The sequence below is a fragment of the Peromyscus leucopus genome, chromosome 17 (assembly GCF_004664715.2).
Source record: "Peromyscus leucopus breed LL Stock chromosome 17, UCI_PerLeu_2.1, whole genome shotgun sequence".
Classification (NCBI taxonomy): Eukaryota; Metazoa; Chordata; class Mammalia; order Rodentia; family Cricetidae; genus Peromyscus; species Peromyscus leucopus.
Genome location: NC_051077.1, coordinates 55,174,000 through 55,197,419, shown reverse-complemented (window position 1 = coordinate 55,197,419; position 23,420 = coordinate 55,174,000). Strand labels below are relative to the sequence as shown.

The following is a 23,420-nucleotide window of genomic DNA, read 5'->3' as shown; positions in this document are numbered from 1 at the left end:
TCTTCCTGACCCTGGTTCCTGATAAGTTCATTTTCAGCTGAACTGGTTATTTTTAGACTCTCTTACCAGTATAGGCACTGTTCTGTTACCTCTTGTGTTTCTAGCTTAGTTCTTACCATGATTTGAATTAATTTCTTTCCTTTTTCTTTTGTTTTTTTTTGAGACAGAGTTTCTCTGTGAAACAGTCCTGGCTGTCCTGGAACTCACTTTGTAGACCAAGCAGGCCTCAAACTCACTGAGATTCACCTGCCCCTGCCTTCCAAGTGCTGGAATTAAAGGCATGTGCCAGCATCACCCTGTACCTTTTTCTTTTTTAAAATTAAATTTAATATATTGGGCTGGGGAAATGGCTCAGTGGACAAAGTCCTCCACTACCAACCATGATCATCTGAGTTTTGATTCCTGGACTCACATAGTGGAAGTAAAGAACTGGATCATGGCAAGAGGGAATCTCAGCCAGTGAACCAATTTCCAGACTTGAGATAGTTTTCAGATCCAGAACCCCTTGAATGATGGGACAACCAGGTTTCCCTCAGGAAGGGCCTTGATAAAATACCTAAGAGTTTATAGTTAGTTTTTCTCCCATCCTTCCCCCAGAGGGACCTACAGCTTTTACAAGGGTAACTGTGCACTGGGGGAAAGGGAACAATCAGAACAATCCAATGTCTGTTTGGATTATCCAGGGTCTACTGGTTCTGAATTGACACTGATTCCCAGAGATCCCCAAAAATACTGTGGCCCCCCAGTTAAAGTAGGGGCTTATGAAGGTTAGGTGATTGAGTTTTGACTGAAGTCTGACTTACGGTAGGTCCAGTGGATCTCTGAACTCATCCTGTGGTTATTTCCCCAGTCCCAGAATGTATAATTGGGATAGATATACTTAGAAGTTGACAGAATTCCCAATTGGTTCCTGAGAATACTGCATGTTGTCCTTTGCCCAACCTTTCCACATCATCCCCACGCTGCACAGTTAAAAAAAAAAACAAAAAACAAACAAACGACAAAAAAAAACAAACCACATATATTGCACACTGTGCAATTGTGAAAAATCACAGGACAACTTTTTTTCCTTGAGACAAGGTCTCAAGTACACCAGGCTGATCTAGAAGTCATTGTATATAAGAGGATGACCTTGAGCTTCTTTGAATTACGTGTTTTGTGTGAATACCTGGGTGTACTGTATGTATGTGCAACCTTTTGCTTAAAATGTCCACAGAGGCTAAAAGAGGGATCCCCTGGAACTGGAGTTACAAATGTTTGTGAGTCTCCATATGGTTACTGGAACTAAACCTGGGTTTAGCAACCAGTACTCTTAACTGCTAAGCCGTCGTTCCAGCCCCAGTCTTGAACTTCTGTTCTGCTGAGGTCATAGACGTGCACCAGTACACCTGGTTCATGCACTGTGAGAACGGCACCCAAGCATTCATACTCAGAACACAGTCCACCAACTGAGCTGTGTTCCCAGCCTTGCAGCAGCGTCTTACTGTGTAGGTAAGACTGGCCTTCTGCCTCAGCCTACTAACAACCTTGCAGCTAACTTTTCATGTTAATGTGTCTCTTGCCTTCTCAGTGAGAGGTGAGTCCCACCTGGACAGAATCCTCATAGCTTCTGTTTAGAGCCTAGCACAGTGCTATGTACATGGCAGACATTCTGTAAGCATTTGTTGAAGAACTGAACAAATGACCAGTTGAGTCCTCTGAATATCTGTAGCTGTCTGGTCCATCATTGCTGTTAAGCTTACTGATGGAGCGAAGGTGTTTTCTGATCCCCGTCTTTTCCCTCCCCAGGAAAGGCTAATCGGTGGTTTGGGATGGCACAGCCCAAGTCTGGAAAAATGAATATGAACATCCTCCACCAGGAAGAGCTCATCGCTCAGAAGAAGCGAGAGATCGAAGCCAGAATGGAACAGAAGGCCAGGCAGAGTCATGCAGCCAGCCCACAGCCCCCTCATCCTGGGGAGTAAGTGGATTCTGAGGCCTTAGGGCAGCAGAGTCTCAGAGTGACAGGACACAGGACGGTGTGACAGTAGAAGGGGGCTGGTGTGAGAGGCTCTGGTGTGGTACTACATACCTGTTCACCCAGAGCTTGGGAGGGAAAGGCAGGAACATCCCAAATTGAGGGTCATTCATGGCTACGTGTTAAGTTCAAGGTCAACCTGGTTTGTATGAGAACTTGTTTCAGAACACAAAAACCCCTCTTGATCCTGTGTGCTTGGATTACAGGCCTCTGTGCCTTGCATTGCTATTGTCACCATAGTCCATTGGAGGAGTGCTCACCTAGCCTGTCACCATAGTCCATTGGAGGAGTGCTCCCCTAGCCTGCTTGAGGCCCTGTGGTGCATCTGTGGGGATGGAGAAGAAGAAAATGGAGGGCAGTGTGTGTATACTGAATATTATGTGCTTTTTGTATTTTAAATTTTAGTTTGTATTTGTGTATGGGTTTGTGCTTGCACATGTATGCACACATGTGGAGGCCAGGGAGCAGCCTTTGGGTATCTTTCCTTAGGAGTTGTTTATATTTTGGTTGTCTTTTTTTGTTTGTTTTTCAATACAGGATTTCTCTCAGATAAGCCTAGGTGTCACATGGCATTTTTTTTTTTTTTAATTTTTTTTTTTGGGGGGAGACAGGGTGTCACTGTGTAATCCAAGCTGGACTAGAACTTGCTGTGTAGACCAGGTTGTCCTTGAACTCACAGAGATCCACCTGCCTCTGCCTTCTAAGTGTTGGGATTAAAGGCGTGTACCACCATGCCTGGCCAGATTGTTTTTTGAGAAAGAGCTTCTCACTGTCCTACGTATAACTCACCAGATAGTGGTCAGCAAACCCAAGGGATACTCGTGTCTTGCACACACCATCCTGCCTGGCCGTTCCCATGTTTCTGGGGTGGAGCTCTAGTCTTCACGTTCACAGGCAAGCACTGGCCTGAGCTGTCCCCACTTTTTGAGACAAGGTTTTCTTGCATCGCTCCTGAGTTTGGGGGTCACACAGCCCCAGCAGCTGGGTTTATCTTGTCAGCATTATTGACTAAGCAACACAGATTGACAGTTGATTGCACAGCATCTGGGTGCAGTAGGTACTCGTAACATCCTGAGATCATTAACCGTATATGGAAGAACTTTGTGTCCCATGCAGATGCCACACGATTCCACCTTAGGTGTTGGAGCCGTGTGAGGACAGTGACAGGGCCTGAGTATCCTCCAGGGCCTCAGCTCCTAAGCAGCAGAGACTTCTCTGGTGTGTCAGAAAGCTTTGACTTTTGCTTTTGTTTGGTTGCCTTTATTGTTTTGATGTCAAAACCCAGGAGCAACTAGGGACCTTTTCATTGATAAACTTAGTAAGAACCTGTGTGCCAACAAGATGGCACAGTGGGTAAAGGTGCTTGCTGTCAAGCTGTGACCTGAGTTCAGTCCCTGGTACCCACATGATGACAGGAGATCCTACAAGTTGTCTGACCTCCACATGTGCCATGGTACACAGACCTGTACACACATACAATAAATAAGTAAATGTAACTTAATAAATTCTTAATTTCTTTTTAAAAATAATTTATTTCATTATTTTATGTGTGTGAGTGTTTTGCCTTCATGTATGTTTGTGTACCATGTGCATACCTAGTGCCTGAGGTGGTCAGAAGAGGGCATCAGATGCTCCCCTGGAACTGCAGTTACAGATAGATGTGTGCCACTATGTAGGTGCTGAGCATCAAACCAGGTCCTCTGCAAGAACAGCAGATGTTCTTAACCACTGAGCCAACACTCCAGCCCCCTAAAAATATTTTAAAATCACTTATGTGCATGATAGGAAATCCAAGAAATAGAAGAAGAAACAAAGAAAAGCCAATGTCATTCAACCCTGACGTCAGACTTGAGTGCCTCTTGAATTTTGGGTTGCTTTCCCAGCAACTAATTGTTACAGTGTTTTTGGTGTTTGGGATAGACTCCTAGGCCTTGCACATGCTAAACACCAATCTCTTCATCTGGAGATGGTGGTTCATTATTTCCTTCTGTACTCAAGCCATCCTGCTGCCCCAGCTACCCAAGAGGCAGGACTACAAGGTACAGCTGCTGCACCTGCCTAAACACAGAAAAGGCTTTTTTTTTTTTTTTTTTTTTTTTTTTTTTTTTTTGCACCAGGCAAATGGCTTCTGCCTGAAATCCCAGCATGCAGGTGACCGAGACAGAAAAACTGCAGGATGTGACACTGTCTCTAAATCAAAGAATGACAAGGAGCAAGCCCTCACAGCACAATATATAGCAGATCCCTTCAGCTCTGGGCATTTGCTCTGGGTGTTCCCTGTGAGCATGTTACCTATGGAAGCTTCTGCCAGATTATGTATATGTGGGTGATACGCATTAATGCCAGGTATGGCAACACTTGTACAAATCCCAGTGCTTAGAAGAATGAGGCAAGAGACCTTTGCAAGTTTTCAGCCAGCCTGGGCTATGTAGTGAGTTCTAGGCCAACCAAGCATAGTAAGACACATTTTCAAGGGGGAAAAAAGCCAAACTATTAGGTTTAGTAGCAGATAACCTGCAATCCTGACACTTGGAGGTATAGTCAGGAAGATCAGGAGTTATAATAAGCCAGCCTTGGCTACATAAGACCCTGTCACAAAAGCAAACAGAATAAAACCACAAAGCTGAACATGGTGGTGCATGCCTTTAATTGCAGAACTCAAGAAGCAGAGGCAGGTGGATCTTTGAATTTGAGGCCAACTTGGTCTACAGAGGGAGTTCCAGGATAGCCAGGGGTGCCTAGAGAGACCCTGTCTCAAAAAACTAACTAAAGTCACAAGGTGCACACACACATCCTGCTCTAGAGATAGCTGTGATACATAGTGAACAATAAGCCAGGTCATAGTTATCCAGTAAGATATGTGCTGTGCAGGGAAAGAGCATGAGCCATATTGATGGGGGCCACTAGGACCTCAGGGCTGGAACTCAAGCAGAGGTAGCCCGAGTATGTGCATTGTTATTTTCACCAAGGCAGAGGTACTGTCAGCCTACTCCATATATGCCTGTTTCCTTCACTTAACCATTGTCTGTAGTGCACATTCTAATGGTCTTAATAAAAGCTCCAAGTCAGTTATCAGGGTGAAAGCTTAAAGATCAGAGAAGCAGAACAGTCAGCCACTAGAAAGACTTCTTACCTCTATCGAATCCTCAGCCTGAAAGGGCTGAGCTCCTGTCTCCTCATACCTTATATTTCTTTCTCTGCCCAGCCATATCATTTCCTGTGTCGACCTCCCTAGTGCTGGGATTAAAGGCTGTGTGCCACCACTGCCTGGCCCATATGGCTAACTAGTGGCTGGCTTTGCCCTCTGATCTTCAGGCAAGCTTCATTTGTTAGAGCATACACAAAATCACATTTTCCATTTTTTGTGTAAAATAAAAAAGGTTATAACTAATATAAGAAAAACTATATACAATAAGTACAATAACTATATACAATATATACAGGCAATAATTAGGTTAATAATGTCTAGTCCACTAACATTTGACAAATTCTGAGAAAATACTCCATATCTATCCTATCTTGGTAAGTTCAAAATGTTGTACCTAAATTGTCCTGTGACATCTTTGGGGCTGCAATCTGCCTCTCAGCAAAAGAGCACAAGATGGGTGTAGGGCCAGGAATGTCAGTGCATTAGCCCTGTCTTTGGCTCTCTTTCTCTGCAGTTCACTGTCACCCATGCTTTGGTTCTAGAATTGCCAATGCACATGACTCCTGTATCTCCAACAAGTTTGCCAATGATGGCAGCTTCTTGCAGCAGTTTCTGAAGTTGCAGAAGGCACAGACGAGCACAGGTGAGTGCAACCAGCCCTCCCACCCCAGCCTCTGTCCCCCAGGTTCTCTGGAACATTGGGGGGTGACAGGTCCCACCTTGGACCATTAAGTGCGCTCATTGTTCTCCTGTGGGATGACAGACAGGCTGCCACCAGAAGGGTTGGGTCCTGCATGTCCCATATTGGGCCCAGAGGGTTCCCAGTGGGTTGCGGGTGGGCTGTACACTAGCACCAAGCTGGCTTGAGATACCCAAATTGTGTCAGAAGATGACACACTTAGGTCTGCTTTGGATGGTGCAGGACAGGGAGGCATCCTGGAAGTGACCAAGTCACCTAATGATCAGATGTCGCAAGAGTTTATTGAGTGCCATCTCTAGCCAGTGCTTCCTGCACTTGGCACCATACAGGCCACTGCTCTACCTTTCTGTCATCTTCCTTCATATAGCCTGTGGGCAGAGAAGCCTCATCAACCCTGCTGCCACATATCTATTTGAAAGTTGATGAAACATGCATCCTTGTTACACCTGAATCCATAGGCTTGGTGTCCCATCATTTTTACTTCTGATCTGTTTGTTTTTGTTTTTCGAGACAGGATTTCTCTGTGTAGCTCTGGCTGTCCTGAAACTCATTCTGTAGATCAGGCAAGCCTTGAACTCAGAGATCAGCCTGCCTCTGCCTCCGGAGTGCTGGGATTAAAGAAATAACCCACCACCAGCCTGCCTTCTGATCCTTTTTTTTAAATTGCTGCTAAGAGCACTTGTTGCCCTTGTAGAGGACCAAGGTTCATTTCCCAGCACCACCATGGTGGCCCACAACCACTCGGGTTCCAGAGGATCCAACACTTATCTTGTGAATAACAGGCATGCACATGGTGCATAGATATACATGCAGGCAAAACACTCAAACATATAAAAATCTAAAATAAATAAGTAACAATAACAAAAAAGACAGGGTTTCATGTAGCCCTGGCTGGCCTGGAACTCACTATGTAGCCTAGGCTGGCTTCAGACTCACAGATCTAACTGCCTCTGCCTCTTGAGTGCTGGGATAAAAGGTGTGCACTGCCTGGCTTTTTTCATTAAGACTTTTTGCTTTGATTTTTAATTCATATGTATGTGGGCTTATATGAGTTCATGTGCATCTTGTGGTTGCAGAAGCCCTTGGCAGCCAGAGGGTCACTGATATGGATGGGTATTGGGAACTGGGCTCAGGTTCTCTTCAAGAGCAGTAAGTGCTCTTAACTGCTGAGCCATCCCTCCAGCCCCTGATCTTTTTATTTAGTAATAGAAAACATGGGGAAATTGTAGCGTGCTCCCTCTGCGTTCCCAATGCCAGGAACCCATTGCTGACGGGACCTGTCTGACAGTCTTGGTCGTCCTGTCCTCAGCAATGAGGTACGGCTTCTGTTTGGTGAGGGGTTCTCTTTAGACCCTGAGGGTACCTACAGATCTCGGGCTGAGTTCAGCTTCTGAAGCATCACATAGCCAGGAACCTGTTTTACACTTAGAAACTGAGGCTTTGGAGAGTAAGGCTAGAGTGTGCAGTGCCTGTGCTGAGCTCACCTGCCCGTTTGTGCTGCCTTGTCGTGGGCTTAATTGTACCCATGGGGCGGTGGTTACTGATTGAACCCGGGTTCTCATGCGTGCTCAGAAGAGCCCTGTTTTAGCTTTTCATTTTGAGACAAGACATAGTTGCCCAGTTGACCTTGAACTCACTATGTATCGCAGACTGGCCTTGAAATCCGCCTTTTGCCACAGTCTCAGGAGTAACTAAGATTACAGGTTTTCAACCCCAGGTCCTGTCCACATGTAGGGTCTTAGGAGAGGGGCCGGTATACCCCAGCACATCTTGGAGCTTGCCCCAGTGGGTGGAAATCCAGGCACAAGGAAGCCACACAGCCCAGTTGGAGCTCATTACTGAAACAGACTTTAAATCTGCCTTTGTCAGAAGAGGACACATTGTTTAAGCCCTTCACCCTCGGGGCCACAGGTTCAGTTTAGGGAGGCTGTGACCTGGAATGTGGAGGCTGGTGTCTCACCTAGGAGCTGACTGCCTTCCATTCTGAGTGTGGTGTGCAGAGGCACATCGAGCAAGAGCTGCCGCCTGCCAAGCCCTGGCATATGCTCTTGTAGCTAGTTACCTGAAAGTCCTCTCTCCTGTGCCTCAACCCACTTTCCACGGCCTGGGGGGGGGGGGCGCTTTAGAGGTCTAGGGCGTCTGCAGAACCATGGCATGCCTGAAGATGACTGTTGCCATGACGACCATACTTTATGGGTGTGTCCACAGCACTGCCCTCTCCAGTGTGTGTGTTTTCTCTTGTCCAACCCAGATCCACCCCCCAGTGCCCCTCCCAGCATGCCAACGCCCAGCACCTTGAAGAGACCCCTCCTACTCAGCAAGCGGACAGGCTTGGGGCTGGGCAGCCCGCTGGGCCCTGTGAAGAACTACTCACATGCCAAGCAGCTGCCCGTTGCACACCGGCCGAGCGTCTTCCAATCCCCTGATGATGATGAGGAGGAGGACTATGAGCAATGGCTGGAGATCAAAGGTAAATTGTGGGATGGCCATGGCTCCTACCCACTGTCATGGCAGCTGTGGTTAGAGCATGGCACACAGCGCTGTGGCTTGGGTCAGCAACCCACAGGTGCCTAAGTGAAGCTGTGGGTTTGAGCAGAGGGGCCATCCTGGGAAGTCTTGGAAGAGCCCTGCCAAGGACACCAGCCCCATTCTGAGAACAGTGGCTGCTGTCACAGCCTATCAAAGAAGTTTTCCTGGCTAGGGCCTCATGTCAGCCGAGGCAGGAGCTTCTGTGGCTGTGTCTACATTTTGGGCTAGAGGTTCAGGATGGAGGATGTGCTCCCACATGGGGAAGGTGGTCTCTGGTCTTAGGCTGACAGTGGTCATTTTCTTGTAGTGACTCAGCTCCACATCATTCAGAACAAGGCTCTGTGACAGCAAGACCCTGTGGAGAACTGGCTGCATACCCTGTCACCCTGACACAGAGGTCAAATGGTCATTTAGCTATGCCACGTCAGCCTGTTCTGAATGAGGGTCACCAGAGTAGGTTGGAGGCTCTGCTAATGCTCTCACGGCCTTAGCACCTGTTCCAGGCATCAATTGATGTGGCTTACATTAGCTTCTCTACACAGTGAGCAGGTGGGAGGAAGGTGGAACTGGAACAAAATCCAGCATGGACTGCCTCAGGACTCCTGGGATCCACCTTAGGTCATGTGTACTTTTATCTCCTCTACCCCACTCCTGTGCTTCCTGGTAACCAAGCAACAAGGAGTGTAAGATTAGCTCTGCACTCAGCATCTCCCCTAATGGCCAGCCACCAGATGACAGTGAGCTATTTCCCTTGTGATATTCATAGGAGGATATGGTCCATACAATGACTAACAGACTCAACCTCAGGACTAGGCCAGGAAGAAATAAAAAAGCAAGTTCCACCTGCCTCAAATAGGCAGCTAATCCACCTGTAAAGAGATATTCTCAGGCTGGGGGAGTGTGTGTGTGTGTGTGTGTGTGTGTGTGTGTGTGTGTCTCATTTGGTTTAGTATTTGCCTAGCATATACAGATCCCCTGGGTTTCATTCCCAGCACTGCATAAACTAGGGCATGGTGATGCATGTCTATTATCTCAACACTCAGAAGGTTGAAGCTGGGGGTGGGTGGGGTGGGGGTGGGGTGTCAGGAATTTAAGACCAACCTTAAACTAGTCCAAGGACAACCTGCAGAAAAAACAGCTGAGCAGTGGTGGCACACACCTTTAATCCCAGCCCTTGGGAGGCAAAGGCAGAGAGATCATTAGTTTGTGGCCAGCCTGGTCTACAGAGCAAGTTCCAGAACAGCCAGGGCTACACAGAGAAACCCTATGGTGGGGTAGGGTGAGGGGAGTGGGCACACACACACACACACACACGCACACACACACACACACACACACACACAGACACCATTGTATCTCTGAGATAGTGATTGAATGATTGAGCATGAGGAAGTGGGTATGCTGGTGCCCAGAAGACAGGCCGCCAGTATACTTTCCCACCAACACTAACCCAGACCACTTGGAGATTTGACTGGTTGTGAGTGTATGAGGGTACAAGAGATTACCGGAGCACTAGGTAATCCATCAGAAACTCCAGGAATCACGTCCAGTGTGCTTGGGAGGCAGCTTCAACACAATGAACTGAAGTCCACCCGATGTCCAGTTCACAGCGTGTGATGATTTTGAAGGAGAATTGTTAGAGCTGGAAAGATAGCTCAGCCAGGAAAGTGTGTGGTGTCCTCATGGCTCGTAAGCATGGGGGTCCTGAGTTTGATAAAAAAAAAAAAAGCTCACATTGAAGAGAAAAAGAAAATGTGGGGTGTGGTGACACGTGCTGTAATCCTAGTGCTAGGCATGTGGAGACAGGTATGGCTCCTAGCTAGCCAGGTTAGTGTACTTAGCAAGTTCCTGGAGAGACCCTTAATCAGAAATTAAATTTAAAAAAAGAGTTGGGGAGATAGCTCAGGCTTAGTGTACTTGGCAAGTTCCAGGAGAGACCCTGAATCAGAAATTAAAATAAAAAAAAAAAGTTGGGGAGATAGCTCAACAGTTAAGAGCATTTGTTGCTGCTCTTTTGGAGGACTCAAGTTTGGTTCCTAGTACCCACCTGGTGGCTCACAACCATTTGTAACAGCTGTGTACATGGTACACAGACATGCACGTTGACAAAACACTCAAAATCATAAAGCCGGGCAGTGATGATGCATGACTTTAACCCCAGTACTTAGGAGGCAGAGGCAGGCAGATCTCTGATTTCAAGGGCCAGTCTGGTCTACAGATCTTTCTAGGACAGCCAGGGCTACACAGAAAAACCCTGTCTCAAAAAACAAACAAGCAAAAAACCCGAACAACAACAAAACAAAACCTAAAGTAAGTAAATCTTTTAAATAAAAGAGGAAAGAAAAAAGAAAGGTGGACAGTTCTGAGGAATTTCACTGGAGGTAATGCCCTAGCCTTGCCTTCACATACATACCACATCTGCCTGCATACATCTGCACCTGCATACACATACAAGAAATGAAAAGGAGCAATTGAGCTAGAGAGACCACTCAGCAGTTAAGAGCACAGGCTGCTTTTCCAGAGGACCCGGGTTCAGTTCCCAGCACTCACATGGCAGCTCACAACTGTCTGTAATTCCAGTTCCAGGGCATCTGGCGTCCTCACACAGATCTACAGGTAGGCAAAACACCAATGTTCATAAAATAAAAATAAATCTAAAGGAAAGAAATAAAGGAACAGCTGGGCATGGTAGCACACACCTTTAATCCCGGCACTCTGGAGGCAGCAGAGGCAGGTGGATCTCTAAGTTCAAGGCTAGCCTGGTCTACAGATCTTTCCAGGACAGCCAGGGCTACACAGAGAAACCCTGTATCAAAAAACAAAAACAGCTGGGCGGTAGTGGTGCACACCTTTAATCCCAGCACTTGGGAGACAGAACCAGGCGGATCTCTGTGAGTTTGAGGCCAGCTTGGTCTACAGAGCGAGATCCAGGATAGGTACCAAAACTACACAGAGAAATCCTGTCTGGAAAAACAAAAAAAAGCCTTAAAAAAGAATTAACACACATACAGACTAGAGACTGTATATACTTTCCCAGTGGTCTCTTTTAACTTGGAGATGGTTCACTGCCAGCGGCTTGTCTGACTGTAGAGACCAAGCATCCTCCAGAGCCAGGTGTATGGCTGTCAGCAGCCTCCTGCATTTCCTGCTCCTCTCCCCCTGTCGTTGCGGTCTATAGAGAGAGTGTACCTAGTGACTGTTGGGTGTGTGAGTTGGAGCCCCGTACTGACAGCCTCCTTAAAGTTTCACCCCCAGAGGGAGCCGAGACTCGGAGAGTGATAGAGAAGCTGGCCCGTTTTGTGGCAGAAGGAGGCCCTGAGCTAGAGAAAGTAGCTATGGAGGACTACAAGGATAACCCTGCCTTCACGTGAGTACCGGTGGCTGTGGTCATTGGTCATGCATACAGGTGTGGAAACCTGCCTGGAGCTTGGGGTGGAACCCAGAGTCTAAGCCTTGTGTGCTAAGCAAGGGCTCTACTACTAAGCCACACCTCAGCTCCATAGGAGATTGTTATTGTTATTTGGGAGGGAGTGCCGGGGGTGGACTCGGGTCTCACTCTGCTGCTGAGGGCTCTGCAGTGGGGCCTCAGCTTCGCCCACCACTGAACCTTGTTTCCCATGTTCCAAATCCCTTTCCAGATTTTTACATGATAAGAATAGCAGGGAATTCCTGTACTACAGAAAGAAGGTAGCTGAGATCAGGAAGGAAGCCCAAAAGCCACAGGCAGCCGCCCAGAAAGGTAAGTGGTTGGAGGAGGGCACAGAGCACTGTGGGATGTGGCAGTCAGAACCTATGCCCTCATGGGCAGTGGCATGTGTCAGCACACCTGCAGGTCCCCAGGACCAGCTGAATTCTGAGTACCAGGATTGGCTCTAGGCCGTGGGACTGCGCCATGTCGGGCTTATGGGGCTGGGGTTTGTCCAGATGCTCATTAGAACATGGGAATGGGCCAAGGGAGCATTCCATTGTCATGCGGACAAGTTCTGGGTTAGCTCTAGCTCCATGTGTGCCCAAGGCAGGTGTGGTACCTGATGCCAAGTAGGTGGACTGGGGACAAACAGCAGGAGGTGGATGGGATGGGTCTGTGGGTCAGGGCTCTGTTAGGCAACAGGAGTCTGATGTGTGGAAACATGTTTGAATCACTGCAGACTTCTGCTTTGTCCTCCCCAGGAAAGGAGGGTGAGCCCCCCAGTGCCCTGTACTTTCGGGGTGGGGTGGGATTGTATAGTTGTGATATTTCTCTGGTTTTGGTCCCTATAATAATCTGATTCCCGTTTGCCTGTCTCTCTTTGCACCGTTCCTAAGACAAGTCCCGCTCGCCCTTGCGGGGCTCTTTAGCAGGAATTAGGCTGTTGGGTGTGGTGAGTTGAACTCAGTACTGACAGCCTGCTTAAAGTTTCACCCCCAGAGGACGAAGAGGCCAAGAACCTTGCAGAAAAGTTGGCCAGGTTCATAGCAGACGGGGGTCCTGAGGTGGAGACCATCGCCCTACAGAATAACCGCGAGAATCAGGCCTTCAGGTAAGGCTCTATGTGTGTATGCAGACGGGGGTGGGTGGGGGGGTTAGGGGGGTGTTGTTTCGGCTCATGTCTCCCCGGCTGTTCTCCACTGTGGCTAGGAAGACAGTATGGAGTCTACAGTGTGTCGGCAGGAGGTCCTGCTGTCTGCACTGACCAGGAAGCAGAGAGCACCTGGGTCAGGGGCCAGACTGATCCTCAGAGGCCACTGGTGGACTCTTCCTGAGGCTCCTTCCAGAGTATCACCACTTAAAAGGACCAGGTGTTGAGAACATTAACCTGTGGTGGATATTTCAAATTCAGCTTATTAGAAAGGCTCACCTTGGCCATGGCCCATGCAGGTGAAGGTGTAGAACTCCATGTGTAAGGGTTTCTCTTTTTTTCTTTTATGTTTTTTGTTTTGAGACAGCCTTGGCTGTTCTGGAACTCACTCTGTAGGTCAAGGCTGGCTTGGAACTCAAGAGATCCTCTTGCCTCTGCCTCCTGAGTGCTGGGATTAAAAGCAAATGCCACCACGCCAGGCTAGCCTGGCAGTTTCTGACTCCAGAGCTCATGGATATGTTTCTTGAGTGGTATCTGAGCAGGCACACTGGTCTCTTTCTCCCATGTGTCTAACAGACAATGTAGCCTTTACCTTGTTTCTGTGACAGAAGGCAGTTATTGGATGTGGTCTTGGGATGCCTTTTATGATGAGGGAGCAGCAGAGAACAGAAGCGTCATGGTGTGAGGAGTGGGACCAAAGAGGGCTGGATCACTAGTGGGCCTGCCCACGAGCTGATACACAACCTGAGGTTTAGACTCTCTGTGCCATCTGCTCAGAGAAGGCAGTGTGCCGTGGGGCTGAAGGGAGCTAGCAGAGTCTAGCTGTGCAGCGAGGACTGCCCTGGGATCCCTGCCCCTCATCCTACCTTGCCTGTTGTGTCTGCTGTGACAGGTGTATGCAACCGCATAGCCTAACAGCCTTTATAAAGTTATCTACTGAGTGCATTTAAATGAGAGCTCATTGGCTTTTCTTTTTCTTTCTTTTTTTTTTCCTGGGTTAGAGACAGGGTTACTATGTAACAGCCCTGGCTGTCCTGGAACTCGCTTTGTAGACTAGGCTGGCCTTGAACTCATAGAGATTCACTTGCCACCTGCCTCTGCCTCCTGAGTGAGTGCTGGGATTAAAGGTGTGCACCACCACCACCACCATGCCCGGCAAACTCATGTTCTATTTTCTGTGGAGGTCTGTCTGGCACAGAACAACTGGGCAGAGTGATGGGACTTTATTCCAAGGCCCTGCCTCTCAGGAGGTCAAGGTCCAGCCCCATGCAGCTTTTCACCAAGGTATAGTTGACTTGGGTAGCCCTGAACCTCCTGCCCGGCTCTTTGTCCGTCTGAAGGATCTGGCAGTAGATGCCTAGCCTCAGGATAACTGTCATTGACACTGGGTGGGTACCTGGGATATGGAGTGGCTGACTGGAGACTATTCCCACTCCCATCCCTGTGACTCCCCAGACTGGGGAAAGAATGGGGCATTTGTTGTCCAGTGCCCACAAGACATGTGAGTTTGAATGAAATGGATAGTTGAGTCTCACTTGCTGGGTTAGCTTTGTTTCTAGCTGCCATGGAAAAGTTTCTGAGCAAAGCAGCTGAGGGGAGAAGGCTTATTTTGGCTCTCAGTTCCAGGTTCCAGTCTTTCCTGGGGAGAGGTGGCAGTAACTTACAGCAGCTAGTCACAGCCATAGTCAAAAGCTCGAAGAATAAATGCATGCTTGCCAGTGTTCAGCCCAAGACCCTAACACAGTAGGCAGCTCTTCCCACCCCAGTTACCATAGTCAAGATAACCCTTCATAAGCATGCCCACAGGCCAACCTGATCCAGACATTTCCTCATGAAACTCTCTTCCCAAATGACTCTAGGTTGTGTCCAGTTGATAATGAAAACTAATCATCACATTTGATTAAATGTCAGGTAGCCATGAAGCCCAAGCTGGCCAGGTAGACAGGTGGCACCTCCTTGCATTCCTGTCTTAGAGGGTGTGCCCATTACTCCCTAATGTGGCCAGATACCTTGTACACCCTGTAGCCTGGTTAAATACTTTATAGCCTAAGGGTTGGTATGCCTTTAAGCTGAGAACTTCGGAGGCAGAGGCAGGCAGATCTCTGTGAGTTCAAGGCCAGCCTGATCTAGAGAGTTCCAGGATGGCCAGGCTACACAGAGAAACCCTGTCTTCAAAAACAAAAATTTTTTTTCAAGTTAGATCTGGTGGTGCAAGCCTTTGTTTCCAGCACTAAGGAGAGCAGAGGCAGGTGAGTCTGTGAGTTTAAGGCCAGCTAGCCAGGGCTACATAGTGAGGCCCTATCTCAAACAGACAACAGGAAAAGACCCCTTTGTAGCCATGTGTCAGGCATGTTCCTTTGGCAAGCCAACACATTGCTAAGCTGTGCCCCAGAAAGCATGTCAGATGTGTCATCCGAAATTAGGATACAGCAGTAGTAACAAACCAGATTCAGGAAGCTGAGGCAGGAGGATTAGCAAGGCTCTACTTTGTAAAACAGAAATGTTAATCACAGACCTAACATCCAACCTCAGAGACTAATGTCTGCACAGTTGCTGAAAGGCAGCTGGCCTCGTGCTGTGTGAGCCACCTCCTGGCATGCTCAGCTCACTTTTTATGTTTTGGTGTGTTTGTTTTTTGTTTGTTTCTTTGTTTTGTTTTCCAAGACAGGGTTTCTCTATAGCTTTGGAGCCTGTTCTGGAATTCACTCTGTAGACTAGGCTGGCCTTAGACTCACAGAGATCTGACAGCCTCTGCCTCCTGGCTTTTTTCTTTTCTTTTCTTTTTTTTTTTTTCTTTGAAACAAGGTTTCTCTGTGTAGCCCTGGCTGGAGTGGAACTTGTTCTGTAGACTAGACTGGTCTCAAACTCATAGAGATCCGCCTGCCTCTGCCTCCTTAGTACTGGGACTAAAGGCATGAGCCACCACACCCAGATCAGATGCTGAGTTCTTAGGGTCAAGGAAACTAAGGAAAGAGGTTTGGTTTGAGGAGCATGTCCCATATATTGAAATAGTGTCTTTGTTCAGTTCTAGATGCTGTCAGTGTTCCTTAGGCTTGGTAGCTTCTAGAGAAAAAGGAGGTTTGCTTGTTCTTCATTCTTCAGTCTATGGTGTGAACAAAAGTCGAAGAGGATGGGGGGTTGCTTACTTTGGGGTTTGGTTTGGTTTGGTGTTTGGTTTTGTTCTTTGAGACAGGGTTTCTCTGTGTAGCCCTGACTGTCTTGGAAATCGCTCTGTAAACCAGACTGGCCTCAAACTTACAGAGACCCACCTGCCTCTGCTTCCTGAATGCTGGGATTAAAGGCATACGCCACTACAGCCTGTCAGGTTTTTGTTTGTTTTGTTTTGATTTGTATGTGTGTTTTGCATATATGGATGACAGTGTACCACTTGCATGCCTAGTGCCTGCAGAACCTTAAGAGGGTGTTTTGTCTCCTGGGCCTGGAGTTATAACAGCTGTGATGCATGTGTGTTCTGGGAACTGAATCCAAGTCCTCTGGAAGAGCAACCACTGCTCTTAATGGCTGAGCCATTTTTCTAGCCCAAAGTTAAGGGGTGTGCATTTTGTACTGCTTCCCATTTTTATTTAAGGGCAGGCTCCTCTGCCTTTGTCTCCCAGGCTGGCCTTGAACTCTCCATCTTCCTGTCTCAGCCTCTCAAGTACTTGGATCCTAGGGGTGTGGAGGGAGGGGGGCAGGAGACTGCAGCTCTGTCTTGTCTAGAACCACTGACTTTAGACTTAAATCCTTCTACATTTGCCTCCCAAGTACAAGGATTAAAGGCCAGAGCTTTGTCTCTTAAAAAAAAAAAATCTGTTTTTGAATTTTATGTGGGTTTTTCCTGCATATGTTCCATATGATGAAGGTCAGAAGAGGATGTCAGATCCCATGGAACTAGAGTTACAGACAGTTGTCAGCTGCCATGTGGTTGCTGGGAACCGAACCCCCTAGTCTTGCTTAAGAGAAACTAGTGCTCTTATTCCCTGAGCCATCTCTCTAGCCCCCTTGTCTCTTTTACTAATGTCCTATACGTGGTCATGCTTATACTATGACCTAGGAAGACAAAGGAGACACCATTTTCTGGTTTTCCTGGTCTGCCCTCCCCAGGTGGCAGGTGTTAGCAAACTTCTTCCAGCTGTCTCCTAGGGCTCATGTGGACACACAGACTGAATCTATGGAGCCTTGTGGGAGGTTCTTGCTCATGCAAAAGGAAGCCTCATATCTGCTCCTGTGTCCTCTGGTGCACCACCAAACATTTCCAAGCCACATGGTGAAACTGTTCAAAGGCATGCTTCCTCAGTGTCATGTGTGCACACTCCAGTCCTTCCCTGAACAGCACAGGGCAGCTCCACTGCCATTGTTGAAGGCATTTTCAGTCACTTGCTGCTGATCTCTGCCCTGAAGAGTGTGTGTATAGGCTCTGTGCAAATCTACGTTTATAGGAGAGGTTGAGCATCTGAGCACTGTAGTGGACGGCTGTTTGAGCCGTGCCCTGAAGCACTGCCCTTAGTAACACTGCTATGACCTTGAGGTACATGCCCCTGGGGCATGGCTGCTGGGGCAGGAGATGCACACACAGCTACACAGCACTCTCTGTTTATTCCATTTTTTTTTCTTTTCTTTCTTTCTTTTTTTTTTTTTCCCTCGAGACAGGGTTTCTCTGTGTAGTTTTGGAGCCTGTCCTGGATCTCCCTCTGTAGACCAGGCTGGCCTCGAATTCACAGAGATCCTCCTGCCTCTGCCTCCTTCATCAAGTCCTACTAGCGTGAAGTACTGGGGGATGTCTTTCTGTATGCTGTGAATATATGTTGTTCCTATTGGTTAATAAATAAGCTGCTTTGACCTATGACAAGACAGCTTAGAGGCAGGTGAGAACTCCAAGGAGAGAGACAGGAAAGAGAAGGTGGAGTTGGGGAGATGCCAGACTGCCATCCTGAGAGCAACATGTAATGGGATGCAGGTGAAGCCACGGAACATGTGGTGATACATAGATGAATAGTTAGGAGTTGAGTTAAACTGTAAGAGCTAGCTAGCAAGAAGCCTGCCATAGGACATACAGTTGATAATTAATATTAAGCCTCTGAATGATTATTTTATAAATGACTGAGGGACCTCAGGGCTGGGCGGGACCTGAGAAAACAGAGCACAGAGAGTTAGGTACCAACAGGCTTCAGACAGCCCCTGGGGTACCAAGACCACAGGCTCTCTTGTGGGGTACAGCTATGCTGGGACCAGCTCCAGATTCATGGGCACAAGTCCACATCATGAATCCTCAGTCTTCAATCCAGGACCAACTCCCCTGTACAGTGTGTACGTATAGCTAAGTCTTTTTTGGTATTTGCCACATAAAACTGGGAACACTGGGCCAAGTCACTCCATTCTGCCCTGTCAGTGAAGCAGGCAGTGGAGAAGAGCTGAGGTCTTTGTTGTCTCAGTCCCCTGCATTCCCATCTGCCTACAGCTCTTAGGGAATGAGTGCTTCTGCTCCCAAGCCACTTATTTACCTTCAAGGTAGGACTGAAACCCAGCACATGGAGGTGCAGTGGAGATGTGGCTGGAATTGAAGGAGGGGTATCCAAGGTCTCCCAACAGCTCAGAATTTTCTGATGTAAGGTCATTACTGGGTGGGGAGGTTCTGAGGGTGCCTGTCACATCCCAATAGGAGCCTCTGACTGAAGGGGCCTTGATACAGGCTTGCAATATGCTACCTCTGACTGAGGCATGACTGGACAGTGACTCCAGCAGCCTGCTCTGCTCTAATGCCAGTAAGCAGGACCAGGTCTCAACCCAGCTATGTTGTCCCCCACTTTTCTTTGCAGTTTTCTCTATGATCCCAACAGCCAAGGGTACAGATACTACCGGCAGAAGCTGGAGGAGTTTCGGAAAGCCAAGGCAGGCTCCACAGGCTCCTTCCCTGCTCCTGCTCCCAACCCCAGCCTGCGGCGCAAGTCAGCCCCTGAAACCTTGTCAGGGGCTGTGCCCCCCATCACTGCCTGCCCCACTCCAGTGGCCCCAGCACCTGCTGTCAACCCCACTCCGTCCATCCCTGGAAAGCCCACCACCACGGCCACTGTGAAGAGGAAGCGGAAGAGTCGATGGGGGCCTGAAGAAGACAAAGTGGAACTGCCACCTGCCGAACTGGCACAGAGGGACATAGATGCCTCGCCTTCCCCTCTGTCAGGTGGGCTACCCTGACTTGTTGGTCCTAGAGGTTGTTTCAGAGCATGGGCCACCATTTCACTTCCTCCTGTGGCTGGATACTCTGGGCTATTTGTATATAGGCACCCATGCAACCAGAACTAGCCCTGAGTCTCGGGGATTGGGTCCAGGACCCATACAAATACCAACGCCTGTGGCTAAATTTGATGCCTCTATTTTTTTTTTTAAAGACAGTTTCTCTGTGTTACAGCTCTGACTGTCCTGGAACTCACTCTGTAGACCAGGCTGGTCTTGAACTCACAGAGATCCTCCTGGCTCTGTCTCCCGAGCACTGGGATTGAAGGTGTGCGCCACTGCAGCCCGGCAGTGTCTCTTTTGTACAGTGAGCTTAGTGGCATAGCTCTGTCATCCTAGCACTCAGAAAGCTACTTCAGGGCAGTTGCAAGTTCCAGGCCAGCCCTGTCTCTGTTGTTGTTGTTTTGTTTTTTTGTTGTTGGTTTTTTTTTTTGTTTGTTTGTTGTTTGGTTAGTTGGTTTTTGTTTTGTTTTTTTTTTTTTTTTTTTTTTTTTTTTTTGGTTTTTTGAGACAGGGTTTCTCTGTGTAGTTTTGGTGCCTGTCCTAGATCTCACTCTGTAGACCAGGCTGGCCTCGAACTCACAGAGATCCTCCTGAGTGCTGGGATTAAAGGCGAGCGCCGCCGCCGCCGCCACCACCCGGCCAGCCCTGTCTCAAAACATACATGTATACATAAATACATACATATCTATCCTGGTAGGCATGAAACAGTCTCATTGTGTTTTTTGGTTTAGTGTTTTTTAGATAGTCTCATGTAACTGAGGATAACCAGACCCTAACCCTCTACCTTCTGGATGCTAGGCAAAGCGTAGTCAATAGCACCTTACTCCAGGGCTGTGTATGCTGGGCGAGGAAATAGGATTAAGGGTTAAAAAGGGCTGGGCATGGTAGCAGCACATAGTTTAATCCCGCCATTCAGGAGGCAGAGACCGGTGAATCTGAGTTTGAGGCCAGTTTGGTCTTCATTGTGGGATCCAGGCTATCGAGGTCTACATAGTGCAGATATCTCCCCAACAAAAACAACAACAAAAAACTTTATAGAGAACCTAAGAAGCTAATGATGATAAATTATATTTTTTCTGTTTTGTTTTGTCCCAAGACAGGGTTTCTCTGTGTAGCCCTGGCTGTCCTGGACCTCACTCTGTAGACCAGGCTGGTCTCAAACTCACAGAGATCCACCTGCCTCTGCCTCTCGAGTGCTGGGATTAAAGGCGTCCTCTGCCACCACCACTGGGCTGATACATATGTTTTTGGATGCTGAGTGTCAAACCCCAGGGCCTTAAGCATGCTGGGCAGCCTCTGCGCTACAGCCCCAGCCCTCCTGACTTCTGAGATGACAGGTGTGAACCACCATGACTAGCTTCCATTCTTTTGTTTTTACAAATTTGTTTATTTTATGTGCTTGGGTGTTTATCTGCATGTATATCTGTATACTACATGTATGTGGTGCCCACAGAGACCAGAAGAAGGTATTGGGTCCCCTGGGACTACAGTTAGAGGTGGTTGGGAGCCACCATGTGGGTGCTAGGAATCGAGCCCAGGTCCTGGAAGAGCAACCAGTGCTCTTAACCGCTGAGCCATCTTTCCAGCTCTTCATTCTTTTTTGAGCTGGTCTCATATAACCAAGTTAGTCTCATATTTTTCCTATGTGACCAAGACTGACTGAACTGATCCTCCTGCCTCTACCTCCCAGTGCTGGTATGATGTGTTTGCCACTGTGGCTGGAGTGGGTTTCTGTCTGTCAGACTTCTGATAGCAAGTCTGACCTCGCTCTGGGTTTCTCTGTGTAGTACTGACTGTCCTGGAACTCACTCTGTAGACCAGGCTGGCCTCAAACTCCACCTGCTTCTCAAGTTCTGGGGTTAAAGGTGTACACCACCACTTCTTTCTTAACTAATCACTCTGGTTAGGACCTATGTACCATGTGGCATAAGAAAAGGTAGAAGCAGGCATCTTATCTTCTTCGTCAGTGTTCCAAGAAAGCCTTGAACTCAGAGATTTGAGTGCTGGGATTAAAGGTGTGCACCACCAAGTGTGTGTCATGGCAGGAATGTGAACGCCGTAGGATAACCCAATGGAGTCGGCACTCTTCTTCCATCATGTGTGTCCTGGAGTTGGAACTTGGGTCATCACCTTAGTGACAGATTCCTTCACCCATTGATCCATCTCCAGCATGTGTTAGGAGGTTCTTGGTGGGTGCATTTATAATTGTCCCTTCCTCTGTGAGGAGTGTTTCTTCACATGTCTCTTGACCTTTATGTACTTAGCAGGTCTCACCCAGAGCTCTAGCACCATTATCAGGGCTCTCAGTTACTCTCCTGGGCATATCTGTTTCCACCCTGTCTGTGTCCGTGATTTGCAGTCAGCCTCTACTCAGGGTCACACAGATGGTACTATTTTCTGTCCTAGGCTTTGAAGCACATGGCTTATGCTTTTGTTATAGAAAGTTAAGGAAATGCAAGATGGGAAGCTACCATAGCCACCACTGTGATTGTACAATCACCTCTGACCTTTCCTCCTCACAGGAGTTTGAGGGACAGCCAAATGTCTCTCATTTCTTGCCACCTGGCTCCTTCTCCTACCCACTACCATTCTGTACCCCAGTCACTCACATTAGCAGGACGACAGCCCTGTCTTAGTTAGGGTTCCTATGCTGTGATGAAGCGCCATGACCAAAAGCAACTTGGGGAGGAAAGGGTTCACTTGGCATATGATTCCTCCTGTTCCTCACGGAAGGAAGTCAGGACAGGGACTCACTCACACAGGGCAGGCACCTCCAGGCAGGAGCCGAGGCAGAGGCTATGGAGGGGTGCTGCTGCTTACTGGCTTGCTCACCTGCTTTCTTCTTTCTTTCTTTCTTTCTTTGGAGACAGGATCTCTCTGTGTAGTCCTGGCTATCCTAGGACTCACTCTGTAGACCAGCCTGGCCTCATCTCAGATCTACCTGCCTCTGCCTCCCAAGTGCTGGGATTAAAAATGTGCGCTGCCACTGCCCAGCTACATCCTGATTTTCTTAATTGAGGTTCCCTCCTCTCAGCCAGCACAGCCCACAGGAAAGGCTTCTTTCCTGGTTCCTGTGGGTGGGCATTCTGTCTAGCTCTGAGGGCCAGTCTCCAGACCCAGGGCCTTCAGTTCTTAGGTTTGCATATACTTGTATGTTGCTGAGGGTGAAACTCGGGACTTAATTTATATTCGTCAAACACTGCCCCCTGAGCCACATCTATCCCTGGTGGGCAGTTCTAAAGGGCAATACCCCAGCCCTGATGACTTTTTGTTTTGTTTTGAAGACAGGGTTTCTCTGTGTAACAGCCCTGGCTGGCCTGGAACTCACTCTGTATACCAGGCTGGCCTCAAATTCTCAGAGATCCGCCTGTGTCTGCCTTTCGAGTGCTGGGATTAAAGGCGTGCGCCACCACCACTACCCCACCGGCACCTGGCACCTTGATGACTTTCGTGGCCTCGGCCCTTTCCATCTTCCTAGAGGAATCTGTGCATAGGGACATGGTTTCCCTTCCCAGAGGTGTTTGATGGCTTCTGTCAACCATACAGGTTGTCACAGCACAGTGCAGCTGTCAGTGGCTTTGAGGATAGCTAGCTGTCTCCCCCAAGGGAGCTGGGAGAGCCATGCGGCAGAGACTGATGTCAGACCCAACCCAGTGGGCATCTACATGAGGGAGCATATGTATGGCTCACGGACATGCACAGAGCTCAGCTCCTTTCTGTTCCTTTGCCAGGCCCCTGCCCTGTCAACCGTTAACTGTGGTGTTGAGTGAGGACTCGGACCAGGTTTCTGTCCTGGGTTATGGAACCCTCTCTGATCCCTGGTGTCAACATTTGTGCCTAAGGGACTGTGAAACCTTCCTAAAGAGGAGAACAACCAGTGCAATGGCAGCCTCCACCACGTGGGGCCTCTCCAGGCCGACATCTAGGACAAGGGGCCTGTTGTGTGAACCCTGCCTGGGGCTTTGTGGGCAGAGTTGACACCAGGTACCTGAAACCCCGGCACAAGATTGCCACTTTCTTACTGTCCTGTCGTCTGTTTTCTGTCTCTAGTTCAGGATCTCAAGGGGCTTGGTTACGAGAAGGGGAAACCTGTGGGCCTGGTGGGTGTCACAGAGCTGTCTGATGCACAGAAGAAGCAGCTGAAGGAGCAGCAGGAGGTAAGGCCACAGGGGGGCTCAGCTCTGCCCATGGTAAAGTACCACTGTGTGTCCGTGTATGTATGAGGAGTTCATG

General features: G+C 48.4%; 1 protein-coding gene across 1 annotated transcript in view; it reads left to right on the top strand.

The window, feature by feature from the left end:
• Positions 1-23,420, top strand: part of Sugp1 (SURP and G-patch domain containing 1) — a 30,390-nt gene that overhangs the window by 3,790 nt on the left and 3,180 nt on the right. Inside the window, exons 2-9 of the mRNA XM_028856923.1 lie at positions 1,789-1,960; positions 5,708-5,808; positions 8,117-8,335; positions 11,638-11,761; positions 12,033-12,133; positions 12,791-12,914; positions 18,770-19,131; positions 23,238-23,344. Of these exons, the coding sequence (XP_028712756.1) occupies positions 1,789-1,960; positions 5,708-5,808; positions 8,117-8,335; positions 11,638-11,761; positions 12,033-12,133; positions 12,791-12,914; positions 18,770-19,131; positions 23,238-23,344 (1,310 nt within the window). The remainder of the gene's footprint in view (positions 1-1,788; positions 1,961-5,707; positions 5,809-8,116; positions 8,336-11,637; positions 11,762-12,032; positions 12,134-12,790; positions 12,915-18,769; positions 19,132-23,237; positions 23,345-23,420) is intronic.